Source organism: Dermochelys coriacea, chromosome 5 (assembly GCF_009764565.3).
Source record: "Dermochelys coriacea isolate rDerCor1 chromosome 5, rDerCor1.pri.v4, whole genome shotgun sequence".
In the NCBI taxonomy this organism is placed as follows: domain Eukaryota; kingdom Metazoa; phylum Chordata; order Testudines; family Dermochelyidae; genus Dermochelys; species Dermochelys coriacea.
Genome location: NC_050072.1, coordinates 42,788,894 through 42,815,646, shown reverse-complemented (window position 1 = coordinate 42,815,646; position 26,753 = coordinate 42,788,894). Strand labels below are relative to the sequence as shown.

The window sequence follows — 26,753 nt, the reverse complement described above, 5'->3', positions numbered from 1 at the left end:
ATGCCTCATTTTTAGGGAGTGCTGCCTTCCACTTTCTGATAATCAGGCTCCTTTTAAGTTGTCTCAAGTTAGTTACTCAAAAATTCAGGAATTCAAAATCATTACCCACTTTCAAAAATATTGGGCTTATTTTAAAATCTTTTATTTTGTATTTATTTGTCTTGAACACATTATCATCATTACAGTCTCTAAGAGTAAGGATGGCCTCAAAGCAGCACTTAACTGAGATCTGAGTACATAAGCAAAAATATACACTTAGGAAATTCTTCATAGCAGTGAAACCATACTTTCTTCATATTATAAATATAGGAAACCCATACTCACATTCTGTATTTCTTTGGGAAGATGGAGTCCATTCCTTTTTCCCATTTTCACTGACTTCTCTAAGTATCGCTTAGCTTCAGGCTTTAGATGTCCAAGATCACATGTTTGCTGAAATTATATTAAATGGAAGATGATGAGTAGAAAAAACAGGAGTATTCCAATGTGTAAAGGGATACAGTTCTCTTACTACAATTAAAATGAAGGACAAAAGTTACAGAATTCCATATTGAATTTGTTAGGCCCCATGTGGGATTTTTTTCTTAACTCACTTTCACCCTATCAACCACCTCTTAAAACACACTTTTAAACCAAAATATCACTATGCCTCCTTGAAGATGTCTAATGCCCCATCCTGCAAACACTTGTGCAAATGCCTAATTTCATGGACATGAATAGTCCCTTTCACTTTAAGTAGTCTAGTCATGTGTTTAAAGATAAGCAATGGTGTAAGACTTTACAGCAAGCATGGACTTAATGTGTTATGGTGTGAATTTTAAACTTCTAATTATTAATGATACTTCTTCACCTCACCCAATGTTTCTCTGATGTACAAGGTTTGTGACAGAGGTTCTAAATTTGAGTACTTTACCTTACATGATTATTCTGAGTTTTTCATAATTAAGGATAATTGCTTTTTAAATATCCCTTTGCTGATATTTACATAATATAATTTTAATTTCATTTTTGAAACACCATAATATTCCACGCATTATGTGAACAAGTCTTTAAGGAGAACTAAAAAAAGGAGACTGTGGAATATTGGAAACGAGGGTAGTAGCAACTGTTTAAACCATGCTGAGTTTTCTAAGGATGTGTGGGTGAGGAGGTTTGATAACATTCTTCAGCATGCCCCTGTGTGCAGTTGTTAGGAATGACTAGGCTTAATATTCGCAAAAAGAAAAGCAGTACTTGTGGCACCTTAGAGACTAACAAATTTATTAGTTAATGCTCTAATAAATTTGTTAGTCTCTAAGGTGCCACAAGTACTGCTTTTCTTTTTGCGAATACAGACTAACACGGCTGCTACTCTGAAACCTAGGCTTAATATTATCGCTTCATCAGACACATTAATATTAAAAATCTATTATAAACACCTATATTCAAGGGTTTATATCACTGGAGAAAAATTTCCTGTAGAAGGAGATCTGCAGTATACATCTACCACATAAGCCTAGGATGGAATTTTTTCCTTAATATTTGGAAAAAGCTTTTTTATTTGATTAGGCATAAAAAACCCCCTCATTTTCAAAAAACATTGTGGAGGAGGATGTATAAGAATGATTTAGGAAGTAACATAAGCATAGTAAATAACTTTAGCAGACTCAGGCCTGCATTAAGGGAGTAAAAATGGGCCTGGGGTCAGAGAGATGTAGGAGATCCTAGATGTTATAATTTAACATCCAACTTTTCATGGGATACTCCCATAATAAATAATGTAGGAGTCTGAGGGGCCCTCACTGTACTGCTAACCTGGCCCTAAACAGGCTCATGATGTTTAAATTAAGAATCCATGCTTTAGCCCTGAAAATTCCATGGAAACCCTAACTTGATAGAAATACTACATTGAAATAAACGAGGCTGGCTTATTAAAATAGCTACTATATTTTCAATGGTTTTAATTCAGTCTCTCCTCTTCTGTTAGAAACTCTACTTGGAAAAGTCATTCCTCAGGTGCAGTTGAGGCAACAACCTACAAGAGCAGAGAAGTCATGCATCATAATCTGGAAGTGGAAAGATTCAGCATGGTCTTGGTGGAAGCAAATTACACAGCCTAATGTCCTCCACCAAAAATGATCTTCTCCCAGACATTGTGAATTTTAGGAGTATTCAGATCTGAGATCTTAGCCCAGGTCACATGTCATTGTTAAACAGATGATTAATAAATATCTGCATATTGTTGTACTGCTTAAATGAAGGGGGGAACCCTCAAACTAATTTAAAGGATTAACAAAAAGAAATTAGAAACACTATAGTATTCTGAAATAGATGTAAATGCCGAATATCGTCACAAGGGGAAATTAAATAGAAAGAATACCAAGGTGAATATGAAAGAATTCTGTTGACCAACAGTAATTATTGTAGATATTTACATTTGGTTTTCACAAGTGACTGCTAGAAATGCCCATAAATATGAAAAAATATTATTTGTATTACAGCCGAGCCCACAAGGTGCACATACACATAACGTATATAACATAAAATCACATAAAATAGTAAACACATATCAAACTTCAATTCATAGTATGAGATATGTAAAAAAGTGAAATATATTAAGAAACACTAGCTGCCAACACACACACAAAATAGTTATAGTGGGGCTGTAAAACATCAGGAGGTTCTCACATAAACAATGTGGAAATAGCCAAATAAGGGAAAGCAAATGGTGGAAAACATTCTTGGAAAGCATGGCAATAAAAGATGATAGGGGAAATTATAAAATGCTCTGTTCAGATCTCACTGCAAATATCAAGATTTCCAGTTAGTATTATAAAAAGCAAGGTTGACAGCACAAAAATGACTCCAGCAGCTAGTGGTTCCTGTGTTTTATCAGCTATGTGGAACAACAGTAAGCACAATTGCTTAATAGACACAAGTTCCACATTTGGAGGAGGGACAGATGAAAACATTAAAATTATTCATACTAAATTATTTGCTTAAATATTTTAAAATTACCCACCTGAAGAATGATAAACAAATACTACTTCATACATTTGGGGGAGTAAGAAAAGTGAGGCCATCACAGCAAATTTTAATTTTTCTTGGTTTAGTTTGAATTACACAATTAATAATATATACTTAATTAAAGCGTAATACTTGGAGGATGAGGCAATCTATGAAAACACTTTAAAAGGGGCTAGTAGACAGTAGTAAACCAAGTATTTTGTCTGCATCAGCATTATTGACTTCTAGAATAATTTAAACAACAAAAAAATGTAGTCATTCCTAATTCCAATGAAGTAAGAAACAGTGAACGAGTGTGTGCACAAGCTTATCCGGCAGCCAAATGTCGAAGTGAGAGAGTGCACCTTTTTCCCCAGGTTTCTACCTGGTAAAAAGAAAAGGAGTACTTGTGGCACCTTAGAGACTAACAAATTTATTAGAGCATAAGCTTTCGTGAGCTACAGCTCACTTCATCAGATGCATTTGGTGGAAAAAACAGAGGAGAGATTTATATACACACATACACACACACAGAGAACATGAAACAATGGGTTTATCATACACACTGTAAGGAGAGTGATCACTTAAGATAAGCCATCACCAGCAGCAGGGAGGGAAAGGAGGAAAACCTTTCAGGGTGACAAGCAAGGTAGGCTAATTCCAGCAGTTAACAAGAATATCAGAGGAACAGTGGGGGGTGGGGTGGGAGGGAGAAATACCATGGGGAAATAGTTTTACTTTGTGTAATGACTCATCCATTCCCAGTCTCTATTCAAGCCTAAGTTAATTGTATCCAGTTTGCAAATTAATTCCAATTCAGCAGTCTCTCGTTGGAGTCTGTTTTTGAAGCTTTTTTGTTGAAGGATAGCCACTCTTAGGTCTGTGATCGAGTGACCAGAGAGAATGAAGTGTTCTCCAATGGTTTTTGAATTTTATAATTCTTGACGTCTGATTTGTGTCCATTCATTCTTTTACGTAGAGACTGTCCAGTTTGACCAATGTACATGGCAGAGGGGCATTGCTGGCACATGATGGCATATATCAAATTGGTAGATGCGCAGGTGAACGAGCCTCTGATAGTGTGGCTGATGTGATTAGGTCCTATGATGGTATCCCCTGAATAGATATGTGGACAGAGTTGGCAACGGGCTTTGTTGCAAGGATAGGTTCCTGGGTTAGTGGTTCTGTTGTGTGGTGTGTGGTTGCTGGTGAGTATTTGCTTCAGATTGGGGGGCTGTCTGTAAGCAAGGACTGGTCTGTCTCCCAAGATCTGTGAGAGTGATGGGTCGTCCTTCAGGATAGGTTGTAGATCCTTGATGATGCGTTGGAGAGGTTTTAGTTGGGGGCTGAAGGTGATGGCTAGTGGCGTTCTGTTGTTTTCTTTGTTGGGCCTGTCCTGTAGTAGGTGACTTCTGGGTACTCTTCTGGCTCTATCAATCTGTTTCTTCACTTCAGCAGGTGGGTATTGTAGTTGTAGGAATGCATGATAGAGATCTTGTAGGTGTTTGTCTCTGTCTGAGGGGTTGGAGCAAATGGTTATATCGTAGCGCTTGGCTGTAGACAATGGATCGAGTGGTATGATCTGGATGAAAGCTAGAGGCATGTAGGTAGGAATAGCGGTCAGTAGGTTTCCGATATAGGGTGGTGTTTATGTGACCATCGCTTATTAGCACCGTAGTGTCCAGGAAGTGGATCTCTTGTGTGGACTGGTCCAGGCTGAGGTTGATGGTGGGATGGAAATTGTTGAAATCATGGTGGAATTCCTCAAAAGCTTCTTTTCCATGGGTCTAGATGATGAAGATGTCATCAATGTAGCGCAAGTAGAGTAGGGGCATTAGGGGACGAGAGCTGAGGAAGCGTTGTTCTAAGTCAGCCATAAAAATGTTGGCATACTGTGGGGCCATGCGGGTACCCATCGCAGTGTCGCTGATTTGAAGGTATACATTGTCACCAAATGTGAAATAGTTATGGGTCAGGACAAAGTCACAAAGTTCAGCCACCAGGTTAGCCGTGACAGTATCGGGGATACTGTTCCTGATGGCTTGTAGTCCATCTTTGTGTGGAATGTTGGTGTAGAAGGCTTCTACATCCATAGTGGCTAGGATGGTGTTTTTAGGAAGATCACCAATGGACTGTAATTTCCTCAGGAAGTCAGTGGTGTCTCGAAGATAGCTGGGAGTGCTGGTAACGAAGGGCCTGAGGAGGGAGTCTACATAGCCAGACAATCCTGCTGTCAGGGTGCCAATGCCTGAGATGATGGGGCGTCCAGGATTTCCAGGTTTATGGATCTTGGGTAGCAGATAGAATACCCCAGGTCGGGGCTCCAGGGGTGTGTCTGTGCGGATTTGTTCTTGTGCTTTTTCAGGGAGTTTCTTGAGCAAATGCTGTAGTTTCTTTTGGTAACTCTCAGTGGGATCAGAGGGTAATGGCTTGTAGAAAGTGGTGTTGGAGAGCTGCCTAGTAGCCTCTTGTTCATACTCCGACCTATTCATGATGACGACAGCACCTCCTTTGTCAGCCTTTTTGATTATGATGTCAGAGTTGTTTCTGAGGCTGTGGATGGCACTGTGTTCTGCATGGCTGAGGTTATGGGGTAAGCGAGGCTGCTTTTCCACAATTTCAGCTCGTGCACGTCGGCGGAAGCAGTCTATGTAGAAATCCAGGCTGCTGTTTCGACCTTCAGGAGGAGTCCACCCAGAATCCTTCTTTTTGTAGTGTTGGCAGGAAGGTCTCATCCAGATCATACCACTCGATCCATTGTCTACAGCCAAGCGCTACGATATAACAGCATTTGCTCCAACCCCTCAGACAGAGACAAACACCTACAAGATCTCTATCATGCATTCCTACAACTACAATACCCACCTGCTGAAGTGAAGAAACAGATTGATAGAGCCAGAAGAGTACCCAGAAGTCACCTACTACAGGACAGGCCCAACAAAGAAAACAACAGAACGCCACTAGCCATCACCTTCAGCCCCCAACTAAAACCTCTCCAACGCATCATCAAGGATCTACAACCTATCCTGAAGGACGACCCATCACTCTCACAGATCTTGGGAGACAGACCAGTCCTTGCTTACAGACAGCCCCCCAATCTGAAGCAAATATTCACCAGCAACCACACACCACACAACAGAACCACTAACCCAGGAACCTATCCTTGCAACAAAGCCCGTTGCCAACTCTGTCCACATATCTATTCAGGGGATACCATCATAGGGCCTAATCACATCAGCCACACTATCAGAGGCTCGTTCACCTGCGCATCTACCAATGTGATATATGCCATCATGTGCCAGCAATGCCCCTCTGCCATGTACATTGGCCAAACTGGACAGTCTCTACGTAAAAGAATGAATGGACACAAATCAGACGTCAAGAATTATAACATTCAAAAACCAGTTGGAGAACACTTCAATCTCTCTGGTCACTCGATCACAGACCTAAGAGTGGCTATACTTCAACAAAAAAGCTTCAAAAACAGACTCCAACGAGAGACTGCTGAATTGGAATTAATTTGCAAACTGGATACAATTAACTTAGGCTTGAATAGAGACTGGGAATGGATGAGTCATTACACAAAGTAAAACTATTTCCCCATGGTATTTCTCCCTCCCCCCCCACCCCCCCCCCCACTGTTCCTCTGATATTCTTGTTAACTGCTGGAATTAGCCTACCTTGCTTGTCACCATGAAAGGTTTTCCTCCTTCCCCCCCCTGCTGCTGGTGATGGCTTATCTTAAGTGATCACTCTCCTTACAGTGTGTATGATAAACCTATTGTTTCATGTTCTCTGTGTGTGTGTATATAAATCTCTCCTCTGTTTTTTCCACCAAATGCATCCGATGAAGTGAGCTGTAGCTCACGAAAGCTTATGCTCTAATAAATTTGTTAGTCTCTAAGCTGCCACAAGTACTCCTTTTCTTTTTGCGAATACAGACTAACACGGCTGCTACTCTGATACCTGGTAAAGGTTTTCTTTAAGCAAAATCCTTAGGTTTTTGAAGCAAGAGAATTTAAATGAGGCCCCCTCATGTAACACATACACTACAGCTCTATTGAGTGGATAGTGGATTTAACAGTGATTGAGATTAATGAAGTGATAGGGATACTGAAAAACACAGCATGTACTGATTTATTGGGAAAAAAATTTCACTGGAGGTACCTTACATATTCCTCTACAGGTTATTTTTAGTTATCTTCATTGTCATTTACCTGCAAATAAACAATCCTCTGAAACACATCTTCTCTCATGCTCATCTCCACATCAAAATAAGAAAGTCTTTTGTCAGCTTCTGTGCTTGCTGAGCGTACATCTTTGTTGGATGAGACATGCTGCGGGAAATCCAGCATGCTTCTTTCCACTGTTAAAATAAAAATACATTTTAAAAATGCACCAAACACTTACAATGCAAGTCAGTCCATGTTAATTTTTTTCAAGATGAGGTACTTCCTAGGAATAGATAAGTTATTTTAATAAATCGTTTTTAGTTTTTACACAAGCTTTCAGAAATAAATTTATATAAACAGATACCTGAAGCAACCACTGATTAGGATTTACAGATAATGAATGGATCACGGATTATGTAAAAAATGAACCAATACAATTATATACAGAGCTGCAACAGATGCATTAGAACAAATGCATATTTCACTGACGGTGTATATTATAAAAGCCTAACTGCCCTGGCAAATGTCCCCATTTTAATCGTTCCACAAGGTCAATTTTGAGTTAGTAAAAGCTTAATACAGATATATTTAAAGAACTGGAGTAATTTTATGTTTTGAAATGAGATTCATCTTTTAAAAGTACAGAAAGTAGGTATTTTTAAATAAATTATTTTTAATGGATGCCACAGATTCTCTCTAGAATCTTCGAAGTAGCAAGTTTTGAATCTTTACAATTCGCCCTCAAATTATTCAAAAATTGGCAGGAGAAAATACAGATATGACCAAGTCTGTTTATTACTAATAAAAGCAAGCAATAAGAAAACTGAGGGAGATGATGTGTGATTATTTTGGACTATCAGAGATCACAAGCTAAGTAACAATTTTGAATGGAAATGAAAATAAAATAAATTCTCAGCAATGCTGTCATGCCCCTGTACTAATAACAAACATGAACATAGGTTCTATAATTAAAAAAGTAGTTGAAATGACTAGCTGGATTAATTAACTTGGTTAAACCTTGATTAAACCTAATTATAGTTTTTCCTTTTAAAAAAGTGCTAATATCCTGCATGTTATGCTTTGTTCAAACATTTTACACAAAAGTGTAACAAATGCTTTTTGTCCTGGGAGACTGTTCATATTACTAGCAGATGAAGGTTCTAAAGATTAGTTGGTTACAGATTTTAAGATGAACCTAAAAGCTTTGTGAAAAACTAAGACATTATACGCAACCAAACACGGTGGTATCATGTCTGTCTCTCAAAATTATGGATGCACATACAAATGTGGTTTGCCTTCTCCTCCAGTCTGAAGGGCCTGAACTTTATTTGTTTTGCTGGTGTTATGGTAAGATGGTTCAAATGATGTAGTGAATTTTACATTTTGCTCTGAAGCTCCTGAGGTTTCTGGTCATCTGGGTCTTTTCTGAGAATGAGTTCAAGGTACATGGGCCAGTTACGGGGAAAGCTCTCTCCCCTGCTCATGTGAGTATAATATTCAAGACTGACAGTTCCAAGGTTAATAGGCAGCAGAATTAAAACAAACAAAAGGAAGTATTTTTTCCACACAACGCACAGTCAACCTGTGGAACTCCTTCAAGAGGATGTTGTGAAGGCCAAGACTATAACAGGGTTCAAAAAAGAATTAGATAAGTTCATGAAGGATAGGTCCACCAATGTCTATTAGCCAGTTTGGACAGGCATAGTAACCCTAGCCTCTGTTTGCCAGAAGCTGCGAATGGGGGACAGGAGATGAATCACTTGATTACCTGTTCTGTTCATTCCCTCTGGGGCACCTGGCATTGGCTACTTTCGGAAGACAGGATACTGGGCTAGATGGACTTTTGGTCTGACCCAGTATGGCCATTCTTATGTTCTTAAGGTTCTAATGGAATGCTGCTGTTGTGGGAGGTCATTATCACATACCATGAATGATCCCTCAGGAAAGTGAGACTAGTCCCATGTAGAGCTTTGAAGATTGGTACCCAAAGCTTAAATCTGAATTAGTATTCTGATAGGACCCAGGGAAGAGAGAAGAGCACTGGAGTGATATGTACTCTTCACGGCCTCTGCAGCTGGGTAGATTGCTGCTATGTTCTGAACCAAACAGTAGCTTTTTATTTTATTTATTTATTTACTTTTATTTTTAAAATAAGCCTGGTAGTTTTATTCCTACACACAGAGAGCCACAATAATTCAGGCTAGAGGTCATGAATGCATGGATCACTGATCATCACTCTGGCTAAATCAGAATCTGACAGGAGGCTGTTTGGATTAAGATTGTTCAAGACAGTCTCCTTGCCAGCTGTAAAAGGAAAAGGGATAATAACCATAGTCATGATTATTTGGTGCACAGAATCTGTGAAGTGTCAAGAGAAGGGTAAGACTGCAGACTTAATACAGAGCAGATGCCTTCACTGGAGGAAGATGTTAAGACATGAGTTCTCTGAAATGCTTTCCTCCCCCCACTAGCATCACATTAGTTCCGTGATTTGACTTCAGATACTGGTCTCAAACAAGCCCTCAAATGGCTGAAGAAAAGTGCTTTTTATATATGATGAGAAAGTAATTGTAAAGCTGAATTTCATATGTGTACTGCCACATTTTAGTCCATGCTGTTGCACAGTGCCACCAAGTGGCTCCATGCAGTCACTGACAACAATAGGATGGGTCACTCAGATTTCACAGGTGAGGACTTTGAAAGTGGAGGAGTATATGCCCATCATGACTCTCTCAATATAGTATGAGAGAAATGAGTGAAGTAATACCAGCATAGTCTTGCTAACCCTTGCCACGTCTTTAATGGCCAGGTCAAAAATGAATATGAATGGATATCACTTCTGAGATTTCTACTTTCTTTAGCCATGAAGGGCACAGATCAGACTCACAGGTGGTAACTGCTTTTGCTGCATTGCTTCCAGACCTCTGCTGTGTGGAGAGGATGAATTCAGAGAAGGAAGGTATTAGATTCCACATACTCACTTGTATACTCCACTTCTATGTCGGCCAGAGCCTGCATAGTGTTCTCATATGTTACTTTTTCAAAATTAAGCATTCCAACATTGTCATACACTTGCTTTGTTTTCATGATCAGATCTTCTGTCTTTGTTCTAATTTGCTCTGGTGACAGGTCCCATTTCAAAAAGTTTCGGTCTGATGCTGCATATGAAGAGGCCTGGAGATGGGTAGTAATTTCTGTTCCTAATGTCATTCTCAGTAAAAGACTTGGACCACCAGCTCTGAAATTTTAAAAATGAATTTTGGAGATTAAGACTCTAAATTGAAGCAAAAAGTCTATTGTGTATTATTTTTTAAAAAAAAACATTACTTTTTTTTATTAAACAGTACTTTTAGAAACAAGAATGTATTCCTTTTTAGGTCTAGCCTCTTCAGGACCCTAAACAGTTGTACTTTTAATTAAATAAATCTATATTTTAAAATAATTCACATTCCCCCCCCCCATCTACTAGATTGAGGGAGTGCTATCTAATATGTATGCAAAAACAGAGATAAAACCTTTTGGTTCAGCAAAAATAGACAAAACAGTTTTTCTTAGAGGATTGAGTTGTTATTCAAAACACCAGTTACTGAAACTCCATGGAAACAGACAATAGTGTTTTGTATTTTGAGACAAGGAAAAGGGAATATACAGTGAAAGCTAGGTTCTGAAGGCTAGTAGTTACATGCAACATAAACAAAATGGCAAAAACATTTAATGTGGAAGTGTAAATTAAAATGGATAATTTTATATTTGCATTGAATGTCTGCTGTGTTCCAGGCCTGAGAGCAAATTATCTTAGAGCCTCCTGCATCAAAATGTACTCTTTTAACTGTTGCAGATCTTATATGAGTATTTCATATGGTTTTGCTCTGTGCCTGGAAAAGGCATGAAGGTTTCTCATATCTATAAATAACCTTTGTGTTCAGTTAATAACTCTAATTAAAGTACTCAACTGTATTACAGACTTGGTTAGACAGAAAAGTTTACAAGAGACCCCCTACAGTGCTGGGATGGACAGCTGCCTTTTCACTAACCATTACGACAAAGCACACACAAAGCTATGATTCAGCCATTTTTCAGGGGTTTAATGGCGAAGGGGGCAATTTCAAAATTTCAGGGGGAGGCGTTTTTTCTGAGTTTTGAATCATCAAAATATAGGAAGAAATAACATGTCCCTAAAATTTAGTTATTGACCTTCCTTTGCTCCCAATCATACCCAGGAATCTGTGTCTTTTTCTCCTTTCATTGCATTTCACACATTTATGACCTGCGGAATAACCCACCAAATTGGGACTCAGGAGACCTGGGTTCTATTCCCACCTCTGCAACTGACCAGTTGGGTGACCTGGGGACAATCACTTTACCTCTCTCTGTCTCAGTTTCCATATCTGTAAAATGGAGATAATGACACTGACCTCCTTTGTTAAGCACTTTGAGATCAACCAATGCCAAGTGCTATATAAGAGCAAATGATTGTCATTATTGCCATACCCCACAACTTCTTCCATGCTCTTCCTTTCCTTTTGTTTTCTGTGCATCTATTTGCTTTTCCATGCTTTGTTTTGGTCCATGCCCCATTCTTGAATCTACTCACTCATTTATCACTATTTTTCAGCACTCATCCCATTCTCCCTGCACCACTGCACCCACACACATCAAAGCCCCATACCACAGCAACCCTCCCTCTAGTTCAGTAGTCCTCAAACTGTGGCTTGCAACCCCAAATAGGGTTGTGGCAATCCCTACTGTGCGGAGGACACCACTTTGCTCTGTACAGCTTGACCGCACATGCACTGTATTTTGCTCTTCAAAATCGCGTCCTCCATACTGTCTGGGATCCTGTGAGGAAATAATTCATTAAATTGGGGTCAAGCCAGCAAAAAGTCTGGGAACCTCCTGCTCTAGTTGAAGAGGGTACACTTCTAGTTGAAGAGTAGATACAGATGGGTCTGCAGATGTAGTGCTACCCCATTTGTCTGTGAAAGGTGTAATGGGAGACTCCTTGAGAAGTCTCTCCCTAAAAGGATGGTGTCAGTAGAGCAGTCATCACAGGCTTTTTTTTTTTCTGTCCCTATTGGCTGGTGGTGGGTTTTTTTTGGGGGGGAGGGGGTGTCTCCTCCTTCTTTCCCTCCCATTTTTCTGTTATTTTCAAGACAGGCCCTCTCCCCTTTTGGTAATTTCTCTTGCTTTCCTTTAGCTGCTCTGTCAATTCTTTCCCCCACATCTCTTCCTCTTCTTTGACCCTCCTGTTTTTGTCTCATCTCTCTCCCTCCATGTTAATCTTTTTTTCACCCAGAGCACCTCCAGGACAGTGGGGAATCACACCTACATACATCCCAGCTGCATCAGAAGTAGAAGAGTGAAACTAACTAGAAGCTGAGTGAGTCTCATCAGTTTAATTAAGCAGCTGCTTCCAGCTCCATTGGGAGAGGTGCTGTTTTGTGAACACAGATTTGATCATACTCTGTAGGATTCTTTACAGGGATAATGTGAAAATTCACAGCAGTGTATTAATAGGAAAACTCAGAATCCTCATGTCCAACTTAAACCCAGAGTTAATATCTATCTATAAATACATAAATATGGACATATATTTTGCATAACTTAACATTAGTATCTAACAGATAGTGAGAATGAAGTATGCATAGTAAAGCAAGCACTAAGCCATAAGTATGGAAGAACCAGAGACAAGGATTTGCTAGAGGCGATATTTTGGAGCAGAGAACCAAAGCCAAAGTTTGAGGGGGAACTGACCTTGAGAGTGAAAAAATTTAGCTGGACCAGACAAATTGTAGAGACAAGGTGGATGAGGCAATATATTTTATTGTACCAACTTCTGTGTGTGAGAGAGGCAAGTTATTGAGCTTACATAGAACTCTTCTGAAAAAGAGCTGACCTGAAGAAGAGTTCTGTGTAAGCTCAAAAGCTTGCCTCCCTCCCATAGAAGTTGGTCCAATAAAAGATACTATTATTACCTTGTTTCTATCATATCCTGGGACCAACACTGCATACAGACAAATTGGGACCAAGTCATACAATGAGATGCAGATGTACTGGAAACAAAAGAGCCAAAAGAGAAACCCATTCTGTTCTACTACAATGTTGACCCTGTGCACACAATCACAAGTTGAGCAGTAGTAGCAGAAAGAGATAACTGAGAGCAACTCAAAGCCAGTTTGCCCTTGAGAAGCAAGTTTTGCCTGACACAGAAGATTAGCTTAGTAGGACTAACCCACATCTTCAGGCAATTGTGATTACAAAGCAACTAGGAGATTTAAAACCTTTGCATTTACTAAGCTGATTGTTCTATGGCATGGCTTTGTAATTAAAATATTTTTTTAACTCCTGCTAATGAAGTAAAATAAATTATGGTACGAAGGAAGATAGTATGTGTTGATATGTTAATTGTACAAACTAATACCCAGATATAATTAAAGATTTTTTAAAATGTGCAAGTGTAAAGTGGTCACTATTACAAAGTGACATTTACTAACAGATACCAATTCATGGTAAATGTTGATTATTTAATAGCAATCGCGACAACTGTGCTAATAGCTATTTGGGGAGTATCAAAACCAGTTTATATATATATATATATATATAAACCACATATATAAATGCTCATAAAATTTAGCATAATAATGTAGTGTGTAGGTGGCCTGGATGAAAAATGGTGACTATGCAAACAGTTTGAAAAGGGCATGGGTGAAAGGCTTCCATTTTAAGGTTATACCTTTGTAGCTGAAAGATTCTACAACTAGACTAAGTCAATTATTTTGTACAGATATAAATAAGGAACATCATTCTTACCCAAATGTAGTAATGGAAGGCTATTCTTTCCGAGTGAACATGGTTTATTCAAGTCCTTCATCACAGCTCACACAAGAGTTTTATTTTTCCTCTACCAGCACATAGAGATCTGGACAATCAGAGTTGTGATAATGCCCATATGTTAGAGACTTGCTGACTCTGACACATGGATAAAGAAGAGCTGGCTCAAGCTGAATGTAGGTGATGAGAACCAGAAGAGGAAAACAGTTCTATGGGCAGCTTATCATCACCAGCTTTCTCTCAGCTGAAGGCATTTGTCCACTCATAGTCAAGAGAGTGGATCAGCCATAGGTCCTACTGTAGTCATTACTGACACTGAACACTTAGATAGCAACAGTCCTTCTTCCATCTCTGGCTAGCAAGATAATTTTGTTTATTCCTCTCTGACAATAACTTAGATTAAAGGTTGAGGCATTAGTAATTTCTATGCTGGACCACTGAAACTCTTTCTATATTCGTCTAGATAAGAACGTAGCAGCCCATCCTGAAAATGACAAGCAAAAGAGTACAGTACTGTACACTGGTGCTCTGCCATCTACATTGGCTCCCCATTCCAACACTAGTAGGTCCATTTCAAGATTGTAAATTAATCTACAAATCCCTTAAAGGATAAAATGCTGTAATCTCAAGGACCATCTCTCTTTCTGGGTCCTGCTATGGCAACTAGAATCACCTGTACATTGTGATTAAAAGAGTCTAGATATAGAGAAGGAGGAGCTGGAGGTGCATCTTCTTAACAGCAAGCTCAAGGCTCTAGAAAACCCATGCAAAGAAAATCAGGAAGAGTGCAAATTCCACCTTCTTAAGGTCACAGAAAAAGAATTCTCTCTACACCAAGCGTATTCCAAATAAATGAAGCAGAAGCGAAGAAAAACCAAGCAACATGCATAAAGGTAAGAGCTAACAACTAAACCGAAGACCACCATGTGAAATTAACATCTCCAGATGGAACTTACTCAGATGGAGCTTTCTGTAGTCCACATACAATGCTGAGATATTATGGAGTTAAGCACTTTAGATATGCACACAGATAAAATATGTATCAGCTATGTCACTGAGCAAATATATTTTTCAAGAATAACCACTGAAATAGTAACTAAAACAGCAATTAGTGAATAATTCTGAATTATTCACTGGGCAAGAGGTTTAAATGGCTATAGAATTACTTGGATCTCCCCCTGAGGGCTTGAATGCTGGATCCAGAAGACTGACAAGCACTACTTTTAATTTCCAGGGTGAAACTGGTGACCTAACTCTCTCATTACATTAGACAGTAGCTTTGAGTAATAAAAAAATAAAATCTGTAGCCTAGCACTAATTATTATAACTGCCTGCAAGTGGATGTTTACATCTGTTGAAGACAGAAAACAAATGAGAAATGCTAAATAGCAACAATATGGTATTGGAGTAGTAACGACTCTGATTGCTCCAATCTCCAGCTGATGGTATAGAACATGGGTGGCCAACCTGTGGTTCCGGATCCACATACTGCCCTTCGGAAGTTAATATGCAGCTCCTTGTATAGGCACCAACTCCAGGGCTGGAGTTACAGGCTCCAACTTTCCAACTGCTCAACCCCTGGCTCTGCCACAGGCCCTGCCCCTACTCCATCCCTTCCAGCCCCTCCCCCTAGCCTGTCATGCCCTCCCCTCCCCCCCCAGCCTCCTGCACCCCATGAAACAGCTGATTGGGAGGTGCGGGGAGGGAGGGGGAGTAGGGTGATCAGATGTCCCGATTTTATAGGGACAGTCGCGGTTTTGGGGTCTTTTTCTTATACAGGCTCTTATTATCCCTCACCCCCATCCCGATTTTTCACACTTGCTGTCTGGTCATCCTAAGGGGGAGGTGCTGATCGGTGGGGCTGCTGGTAGGCGGGGGGGGGGAGCTGATGGGGGCTGCTGACGTATTACAGTGGCTCTTTGGCAATGTACATTGGTAAATTCTGGCTCCTTCTCAGGCTGGCCACCCCAGTATAGAAAGTAACCATCTGTATGGGCTGGTAGAGAGGACAATGCTCCAGAAAGGTTTGAACTGATCAGTGTATCCTTCTAACAACATGGGACACTGATTTCTTTAGTTTCTTGACAAAGAACTGTAATATAACTTCTAGTGACACAGTCACTAAAGGTTGCACCTCAATGAACTATTTAAACACATTTTGTAACTGCCCTTCCTGAGGTCTCTCTCAGTCAACCAGAGAATATGTTATGTCAACTTAGATCACAGTGAGTATATGTAAAGTAAAATGCAAATAAAAAATACACTATGGGTGAAATTCTAGCCCCACTGAAGTCAATGGGAGCTTTTCCAAATGCCCAGGATTTCGTCTCAGGTGTCTACATAAAATTGTAAATAAATATGAATTCTCAAATACTCCAGTGCCCTAATTATAAACTAAAGCCATATGGCACAAAGAATCAATGGGCTGCAAGTAACTGATATATATTTCACACACACACTCACACACACACTGCTGAGACTAAAACCCTGGTCCCTCAGCTCCAAAAATGAATGTTTTTGCCATCTGAGATAAAGGAGATCATCTTTAGCTGTTAGCAGTGATAGTTCCCTGATGCTCTTTGTGGGCCCTTTAACATACACATAGAACCAGTTAACTGGAGTTGTTAAAATGACCAGGTAAAAAAGTAAATAAAATAATTTAAACTAGATTTTTATGTGTTTAGAATTAAGGATGACAGAATTTTACAAATAATATATAAATTACAGAGGTGACACAGAGGTGATCTTCTAAATATGTATAATTTCTTTCTAGAAAGTTAACAGTTTATGAAAGAGAGAGACAAAACAACATGAGAATGAATGTAAAACTATTTTCAGAGTAGCAGCCGTGTTAGTCTGTATTCTACAGCCAAGCTCTACGATACAACCGCATTTGCTCCAACCCCTCAGACAGAGACAAACACCTACAAGATCTCTATCATGCATTCCTACAACTACAATACCCACCGGCTGAAGTGAAGAAACTGACAGAGCCAGAAGAGTACCCAGAAGTCACCTACTATAGGACAGGCCCAACAAAGAAAATAACAGAACGCCACTAACCATCACATTCAGCCGCCAACTAAAACCTCTCCAACGCATCATCAAGGATCTACAACCTATCCTGAAGGTTAGGTTGGTCAAACTGGACAATCTCTACGTAAAAGAAAAAATGGACACAAATCAGACGTCAAGAATTATAACATTCAAAAACCAGTTGGAGAACACTTCAATCTCTTTGGTCACTCGATTACAGACCTAAACGTGGCAATTCTTAAAAAAAAATAAATAAATAAATAAAAAAAAAAACCACCTTCAAAAACAGACTCCAAGGAGAGACTGTTGAATTGGAATTAATTTGCAAACTGGATACAATTAACTTAGGCTTGAATAGAGACTGGGAGTGGATGGGTCATTACACAAAGTAAAACTATTTCCCCTTGTTTATTCCCCACCCCACCCCACACTGTTCCTCAGATGTTCTTGTCAACTGCTGTAAATGGCCCACCTTGATTATAACTACAAAACGTTTTCCCCCCACCCCGCCCTCTCCTGCTGGTAATAGCTCACCCTAAGTGATCACTCTCCTTACAGTGTGTATGGTAACACCCATTGTTTCATATTCTCTATGTATATAAATCTCCCCACTGTATTTTCCACTGAATGCATTCGATGAAGTGAGCTGTAGCTCATGAAAGCTGATGCTCAAATACATTTGTTAGTCTCTAAGGTACCACAAGTACTCCTTTTCTTTTTGTAAAACTATTGTGGAACCAAAGATAGACCATATGCTGACATCAGAATTTTATAAAATCTTTACCCTCTTGGGGGCCTAAAACTCTTGGGAAATTACAGTTTTATTTCCAAACACAAAGGCTTGCCTGACAAGCCATTTTAAAAGCTTTAAGGAAAAAGAAAACATAAAATTTGGCCAGAAGTGAAGTGAAGATATAAAAGACTTATCAACTATCTGAATCGTATATTCCGTAACAACTATTCAGTAACTGCAGACTGATTCTGAATGAGCAACATATGTGAATGAACCTCGGACATAAATCCTAAGATATAACCTAGTGATGACACCATGAAAGAACCAGACAAAATTAAATATAAAACAGTGTCAAAAAAGAAATCCGTGGATATTTTTGAACAATTAGACAGTACATTTCCTCATAGGGAAAAGACAAGAAGAAATGAAATATTGAAATCTTCCTCACACCTCTACATAAAGGGACCAAAGCTTGCAAGATGCTAAGTACCTCTTCATCTTCCATTAACTTCACGGTGCCCTTGTTTTGTTAACAGTATTAAAGTAACTTTTAACTAAATTTGGCCTTTTTCATTATAGAACATTCTCAGAGGACAAGCTTCCTGGATAAAATACCATTGCTAGCTTTATATTTTCAATAAGGCCTTCTTCCATCTGCAGCCAAATAAAAGGAATTGTATTTTCCTCTTGTTACAGTTCCAGGGTAAACTGGCCCTTTGACCCTTCACTCAGTGTTTTGGAGGTTACCCCGCTCCTGCCCTGAAGGGGTTAAAAGCAGTCCTGGCGAGGGCTGTGGCTGGGTAAAAGGGATTAAGAACAGCTGGGGAAGTTGAGTGAGTAGCTGATCACAGCTGTGGCCAGCTCAATCAGGGCCCAGCTGGCCCTTATAAGAGGGCTGTGGGCCAGATGCAGAGGAGTTTCACTTTAGCCCTGGAAGGGCTAGGAGCTGAAGGTGCTGGAGAGGAGCAGGGCTGGGGATAGGGCAACAGAAGCTCCTGCCTGGTAAACCCCCAGGCTGCAGGCCTTGGTGAAGGCCTGCACAGGTACTGGGGTTGCAGAGGTTCAGCCCAAGGTTAGGCAGAGGCAGCTAGTCCTACCCCCTTGCCTGTGATGAGTGGCCATTACAGACTGCAGTCTGCCCCAGTGAGCAGGAGCTAGATGATGACTGGCGTAGCCACTGAGCCAAGTTTGTTTAGAGGGTTGGGGGTTCCCCTGGGAAGGGAGACCCAGAGTGTGGGGGTACTGCTGAGGCAGAACCCCAGGGTAAAGGGCACTGGGGTCCGGGAGGGACATGGGGACAGTGATAGGTGAGACACTGGCCTACAGAGGGCGCTCTGTAAACTGGAAAAGAGCTAATTCCCAGACAACCAGCAGGATGTGCCGCACTGGTCAGTCATAGCATCGCTACAGCTCCCCTTTCAAGTGATAGGCCCAGCCCCTTCATTTCTCTCAATGAAATCCTATGAGTCACCCCACTTTTAGACTGGCTTTCCAGGTAATGGCACCCCTTTTTACCATTCTTGTTTTCTCAACAGGTTTAGCCCCTACTAGAAACTTTCCTTCAGGAGTAGTGATCATTATGAAAATGAAGGTGACTCCAACCAGTTTCTTCCAAACAAAATATTATTTATCCATCCATTGGAACACAGTTGTCAGAGAGAAAAGGGCTAAAAGAAAGAAAGGCATATTAACTTACCTACAGCTTAGCAGTTCCCACTAAGAGTTAGACCCATCTTATCCTAAATGCTCTCATCCTTCTGGGGACCAGATTAGTCTGCTTCTCTGCTGACCCTGACCCTCTCCCTCTGTGCATTAAGGTTGTTCTTTCAACCATTTCCAAGTTCTTTGTTTATGATTTCCCCCCAAAGAGCCTTGTCCCAAGCTAGGGGGTGGTTGTGTCCCATTTGAAGAGTGACAAAACCAGGAGGCTTTCACCCCTGTACTGTCAGTTAAGCACTGGCTAATGCTAATTCAGTAGCTAATGTTCAACAGAGGTTTTCAAAATCTGCTGAAATATGGAGCTTGCTCTCTGATCATTTGAAAAATTAAAACTTTGTGTCTCTTTGCTTGAAGTCCTCTTTGCATAACTTATATTAGGGCCAATACAATGGGAAGCCTCAGATTTCATCATTGTGTAGTTCCTGCTCTCATTACCTTTCTTTTTGATGTGTTCTATCTGGAGTAACATGGCAGTGGAATTATGATAACTGTATGGTGCAGCTTTGAATGTGCTGTCCATTGGTGCTCTGAGAGGATTCAGGAAAGAAGATGGGAGAGGTTTGGTATGGGATTTTCAGCAACAGCCAAAGAGTTCTAAGAGCAATTATTGTCACTGGAATGCCAAAGAACAATTTAAATTTGCTGACCAAAAAACCCAAGCAACAACCAGATTTTTCCAACCAAATCAGTGTAGGTTGTGTAGCAACTTTTACAACCTCAAAAATTTAGCAAGACATTGTAGCAGCTGCAGCCCCTATAAGACACAATTGGATTTTCAACAAGAATAACAACACTTGTAAGCAACAGTCAGATGGTTCAAAAGCAAATATTTTTGCCAGAATGCCAAGTAACAGTATATTTTGCCATCAAGTTAAAATTTGATTACTTGTTACTTCTGCAAAACATAACTTGGTAAAGGAGATGGCACCTCCCTTTATACTTTATTGGAGCCTTATACCTGCAAACTTGAGTGCTGCTGCAAAGGCCAGAGAAGCTATTTAATTTGAAAAGCAAGCTCTGACTGGCACACCAAATATTTTAGTCACATTCGTATAAGGACTGTACAAATACAGGTATTTTTTTTTGAGAAACGGTTAAAATTATGGAGTATATCAAACAATCCTTTTGGATTTGGAGGCTAAAACAAAAGTGGAAAACCAGAGTCCATCAATTTGAACCAGCAAGCCTTGGAACTAGGGTTGCCAACCCTTCCATCTTGGCCGGGAGTTGACTGGAATCTGCTTCAATTGCTGGGTGACTACTAAAAGCAATCCAGGAGACTTTAATATGCCAAAAGTCCAGTCAGCGGAGCAGCAGGGCTAAGGCAGGCTCCCCACCTGCCCTGGCTCCGTGTGGCTCCCAGAAGCAGACTGCAAGTCCGGCTCCTAGGTGCAGGGGCGGCCAGGGGGTCTTCACCTGCTGCCCCGGCGCCCCACTCCGAGTACCGACTCCATAGCTCGCAGTAGCTGGGAACCACTCCCACACTTTGAACCCTTTGACCCCAGCTCAGAGCCCCCTTCTATACCCCAAACCTCTCATCCCAACCCCACCCTAGAGCCCGGACCCCCAGCCAGAGACTTCACCCTCTCCTGCACTCCAACCCCCTCCTCCAGCCTGGTGAAAGTGAGTGGGGGTGGGGAGAGAGTGAGTGACGGACAGAGGGGAGATGTAGTGAGCTGGGGGTGGGCATCAGAGAAGGGGCAGGGCCTCAGCCTCAGGGAAGGGGCAGGACAAGGGTGTTAAAGTTTGTGCAATTAGAAAGTTGGCAACCCTACTTGGAATGTAAAACAAGCTGATGAGAATGCTAAGGTACACATTCCAGAATTCATGGAAAGCAGAACATATACTGATTTCATGTCAAAGATTGTTTTGTGAAATATGAAGAAACATGAGATGCTTTCCAATAACTGGAGTCTTCTTGTAATACATTCAGAATTATTTCCTACATATACATGACTATTCTCCTGCTCAAGTGAAATCCATACAAGCAAAAAAAAGAATAAGTTATTTTCCACAAGAATCTCCTGTTACTAGACCGCTCTATAAAATGCAGTGAGATTTAAAGGTCCAATACCTCATCTAACGCTGATTACACAACCTCTAGATAGGACTTCATTCTGAAATATTCTAATTTAGAAGCTAAAAGTGCCCTTAATCTTGAACAAGTTATATTAACACCAATGGAATGAAAGACTTTATATAAACAATCACAAATCTTAGGGAAGCATCTCAAAAATGCATATATAAATCCAAGTTTGTTACTATGCTTGCTGATGGATCCACTGACAGCTCTACAGCTGAGCAAGAGGTGATGTACATCAGATTTGTACAGGATTGAAAACCTGTGCTCTCGCTGCCAACATAGTAGAATCTGGGACAACTGATGGTACAGCACAAGGAATAAACACAGCTTTGGTAGAGTGGAACTTTGTTTCAAGTCCTGTCTCAAAGGGACTTTGGCTCCCAGTTTCTTAAATAGATAACTGTTCTTTAAAACTAGCTCAAAAACAGCGGTGTGAGTTAAAAGGGTCAAATCTCCCCTTTCTGAATTACACAGTGGGGCTGGGGGGGAATCTCTGGGGCAGGGGCTGTTCTCAGTCCCTGGGGCCCGTCCTGGGGGTGCTGGCCTTCTCCCGGTGCTACCTCTGCCCTCCAATCCCTGCTGTTTCCTGCCAGCCCAGCTCTGAGCTTGTCCCTAGATGGTGAGGGTCTGTGCCCCCATGGCCAGGGGTGGCAGGTTTGTAGAAATTTTGATGGTGCCCAGAACCCACCCCTGCCCAAACTCCGCTCCCCACCTGCTCAAGGCTCTGGAAGGGAGTTTGGGTGAGGGAGGAGGTCTGGAGTGCAGGCCCTAGGCTGGGGCAGGGGATTGGGGTGCAGGCTCTGGGAGGGAGTTTGGGGATGGGAGGGTGTGTGGAGGGAGGGGGTGCAGGGTGAGGGCTGTGGCTGCAGATGAGGGGTTTGGGGTATGGGAGGGGCTCAGGGCAAGAGTAAGGGTGCAGAGGGCGAGGGCTCCATCTGGGGCTGGGAATGAGCGGCTTGGGGTGTGGGAGGGGCTCAGGGTGAGAGTTGGAGTGTGGGGGGTGAGGGCTCTATTAGGGCTGGGGAGTTTGGGGGTTAGAGAGGCTCAGGGCTGGGGCAGAGGGTTAGGGTGCAGTGGGATGGGGGCTCTGACTGGGCCTGGGGATAAGGTGTTTGGGGTGTTGGAGGGGCTAGGTAGAGGGTTGAGGGTGCAGTGGGGGGGTGAAAGCTCTGGCTGGGAGTGTGGGCTCTGGGGTGGGGCAGGGCTGGGGATGAGGGGTGCAGGCAGGCTGGTCTGGGACAGGGGCCAGAGAGGAGGACTCCCACATGCCCTTTCCCTGCTGGCAGCAGCAAGCTCTGGGGGAGGAGCCCCCCTTTTCCTGCCTCCACAGCAGCACACTCACCCCCACCACTGTCACTGCATGTGCTCCTAGGGCCCCTCTCAGGTCCAGGAATCTCCCTCTCCTCCCCCATGGTGGATGCTGGGGGATGCTGCGTGTGCCTCCTCTCCTGCTGTTGCCCCTGACTGTAGCCTCACTGGGGGTGAGGGATGGGGCTGCCCCTTGCCCAGCATGGGGCAGGAGCGGTGACTGCAGGCAGGGGGCCCCCCTGTGCTAGTGGAGGGTCCCGCCAGAAAAGGGAAGGGTCTGAGGGGAATGGCAGGCTCAATCAGTCTGCCCTGGCAGTCGAGATGGGGGCACTAGGACCCTGGGCAGCAGTTGCTGCAGGGAGGCAGCATGGAGCTTCACATAAGAGGCAGGGAAGCTCTGCTCTGGGGCAGCATGCGTCAGGGTCAGCAAGAGGGGGCCAGGGGACACTTGGGGGAGGCGCGGGGGGGGGCAGCAGATGGGATGGGGGGGGACACCCAGCCCCACATATTGGTCGAGCTGGGCCCCTGGGCTCTGAATATTGCTGGTGCTAAGGCACCACGTGGAGGTATAACTCACTGCCCCTGCCCATGGCTTCTCCTGACCCTGTCCGTTTCTAGGCTGCAGACCCAGGCCCGCTGGTCTCTATGCTCAGCCGGCTCTGCTCCTTTCTCTCAAAGACACAGCTGGGACGCTTGACCAATAAACAGGCAATGCCTGCCCATGTGGGAGTGGAGCAAGGGCAGGGCTACTATATGAGGCACTAGATCTGATAGAATCGCTGTGCCCTCCAACAAGCCACCCTCAAGTTTTAAGGTTTTTACCGCCCCCCGCCGCCACACACTTTGTTTATACCCAAAGACTTGCTTTGATTGTCTCCAAGCCTCAGTAAAGTCAGTCCCTCTCCCTATCCCAGGTGACCAAGCTTAAAAAACAGACTTGGGATTTTTCATTGATCACCCTCTAGTGATTCCCGGCTGGAGCGGCGCCGGCTTCAGTCCCGCACGGCTCCCGGCTTCAGAGCGGGGCTCAGAGCATCAGGTTTCAGCCCCAGGGCTCTGCAGCCCCCTGGTTGAGAACCGCTGACTTAGGGGACATATGGAAGAGCACCTTTTGAGCCTGTGGAAATTGGATCCTCTTGGCCTGAAGGGCGGAAGCTACTGATAACTTGCTGCAAGTGAGAAACTGTTTTAGACAAAGATATAACTTGCAAGAATTAAGTTTCAATCACTAGAAAGCATGTTTTGTTTTGCATGTAACTATATGTCTCTTTTTCTTGCTTAGTATCACTTAAAATCTCTGTTCTTTCTTAATACATTTATTCTTAGGTTTACTACAAACCATCTCGGTGCTGCTATATTGAAGTCAAGTGTGAGTACTCAGCTAAACTAACAGGTTGGTGTTTGCTCTGCATATTTGAAAGCAGCAAACAATTTCTGAGTGTCCAGTGAGATGGACTGTACACTAGAGTGACATCTTTGGGGAAGTGGGGTTCACTGATGGTTACCCGCATGGGAAGGTTAAGACAGGCAGAGTCTTGAGGAGTTTGTTGTTGAAGCAGACAGACTAGCATGGCAGGGAACTGATACAGAGTCTAACCTCCAGCAAAACTCACTTTTACTGAGGCAGAGGGCTAACACAATGACTTACAGTTCTGGGTATTCTGAGCAGAATGTCACAGCCCTTATTCAGGCATTTTCTGCTCACGGACGCTATGTCTACGCTGCGAGCTAGGGCTGTGATTCCCTGCTTGTGTACACATAGTCATGCTAGCTCTCATCAAGCTAGCGAAAGTATAAATAGTAATGTAGCTGCACTAGCACGGGAAGAAGCAGCATGGCTTAGCTACGCCGAGTACAAACTCTCCTGAAAATGGTGGGTACGTAGTTGGTATAGCCAAGCTGTGCTGCAATAACAGCTGCCTGTGCTACTGCAACTACACTATTTATACTCATGCTCGCTTGATGAGAGCTAGCATAAGTATATGTACACAATCTGGGAATCATACCCCTAGCTTCTATTGTAGACATAGCACAAGAATGTTGCGAAAGGATGAAGTAAGATGGCAAGAGAATTACTCTATATTTTGGTTTGCTTTCTTCACACGTTTTTGTTGTATATTTCAAGTGTATTGAAGTGTTTAAACCGGGGTGGGCAAACTTTTTGGCCCGAGGGCCACATCGGGGAATAGAAATTGTATGGTGGGCCATAAATGCTCACAAAATTGGGGTGGGGGTGCGCGTTCTGGGGTGAGGCTGGGGATGAGGAGTTTGGGGTGTAGGCGGGTGCTTTGGGCTGAGACTGAGGGGTTTGGAGGGTGGGATGGGCATTAGGGCTGGGGTAGGGGTGCAGGTTCTGGCTGGGGGTGCAGGCTCTGGGGTGGGGTTGGGGATGAGAGGTTTGGGGTGCAGGAGGCTGCTCCGGGCTGGGATTGAGGGGTTTGGAGAGCAGAAGGAGGATCAGGGCTAGGGCAGGGGGGTTGGGGCGTGGGGAGAGTCTCAGGGTGCAGGCTCCGAGTGGTGCTTACCTCAAGAGGCTCCCGGAAGCAGCAGCATGTCCCTTCTCTGGGACGCGGACGCATGGCCAGGCGGCTCTGCACACTGCCCCATCCACAGGCACCGCCCCTATAGCTCCCATTGGAAGACCGGAGGAGGCAATTGGAGTGCGTAAGAGCCGGAGTGGTGCGGACCCGTGTGGTGAGGCCCCTGACCCTGTGCCCTGGCCAGAGTGGGACCAAACCGCTGGTGCAGCCCCCAAGCCAGCAGCCCGGCCGGAGTGGGGCCGAGCTGCGTGGTGTGGCCCCTGACCCAGCGCCCCAGCCAGAGTGGGGCTGAGCTGCATGGTGCAGCTCGCAGGTCAGCTTAAAACAGCTTGCGGGCTGGATCGGCCTGAGGGCTGTAGTTTGCCCACCCCTAATTTAAACCCTTCTTGACCCTATGGTGAAAAAGATGTCATTGGCAAATGGTATTCATATTCATTTTGGTAGAATCAGATGCTGACTCTGAAATCTCCACTTTGTCTATGATGAGTTCTTACAGCTAGAAATTTGCTCTGAATTGAAATTTTCATTTTCCCCGTAAGTTGTTCTAAAGAGAAAAGTAATGTAGGGAATTTATATTACTACGGGTTCTGCAGGTGTATGCTGAACTTCTGATGGGATGTGATGCTGACAGAGGTAGGTACCAGCTCTTGCTAAGGCTTTAGGCCTCAGCTGAGCACTGACAAATTCATTGCTGGAAACCAGTCTGTTTCACCTGTGCATTAGTATGGTTAAGATGAATACTGAACTTATAACAATGTGTTTAGACTTTATGAAATGCTTGCAAATTGCAGCATGCATTAATCTCACTTGTTATATCAGGGGTAGGCAACCTGTGGCACACAAGCTGATTTTCAGTGGCACTGACACTGCCCGGTGTGGCCACCGGTCCGGGGGGGGGGGGGGAGCTCTGCATTTTAATTTAATTTTAAATGAAGCTTCTTAAACATTTTTAAAACCTTATTTACTTTACATACAACAATAGTTTAGTTATATATTATAGACTTATAAAAAGAGACCTTCTAAAAATGTTAAAATGTATTACTGGCACACGAAACCTTAAATTAGAGTGAATAAATGAAGACTCGGCACACCACTTCTGAAAGGTTGCTGACCCCTGCATTATATCTTTATCACATGCTATAAGGCAGGGGTGGACAGCCTGAGAAGGAGCCAGAATTTAGCAATGTATATTACCAAAGAGCCACAGTAATAAGTCAGCAGCCCCCCATCAGCTCCCCAGCCCCTCCCGCCTGCCGGCAGCCCCCACCAATCAGCACCTACTCTCCCCTCTCACGCCCACCACAATCAGCTGTTTCACATGCGTAGGAGGCTATGGGGGGGAGGGG

The 26,753-nt window shown here is 42.7% G+C and overlaps 1 protein-coding gene across 2 annotated transcripts in view; it reads right to left on the bottom strand.

Moving 5' to 3' along the window:
- NLN (neurolysin) overlaps positions 1 to 26,753 on the bottom strand; it is a 65,913-nt gene that overhangs the window by 35,087 nt on the left and 4,073 nt on the right. The window contains exons 1-4 of one of the 2 annotated variants that reach the window (XM_038402379.2): positions 13,968 to 14,134; positions 10,139 to 10,395; positions 7,203 to 7,351; positions 325 to 432 (exon numbers count right to left, since the gene is read on the bottom strand). In XM_038402379.2, coding sequence (XP_038258307.1) covers positions 325 to 432; positions 7,203 to 7,351; positions 10,139 to 10,367 — 486 coding nt within the window. In that variant the 5' untranslated portion in view covers positions 10,368 to 10,395; positions 13,968 to 14,134. Of the gene's footprint in view, positions 1 to 324; positions 433 to 7,202; positions 7,352 to 10,138; positions 10,396 to 13,967; positions 14,135 to 26,753 lie in introns of those variants that run through there. The other variant, XM_038402373.2, reaches the window with a different exon arrangement.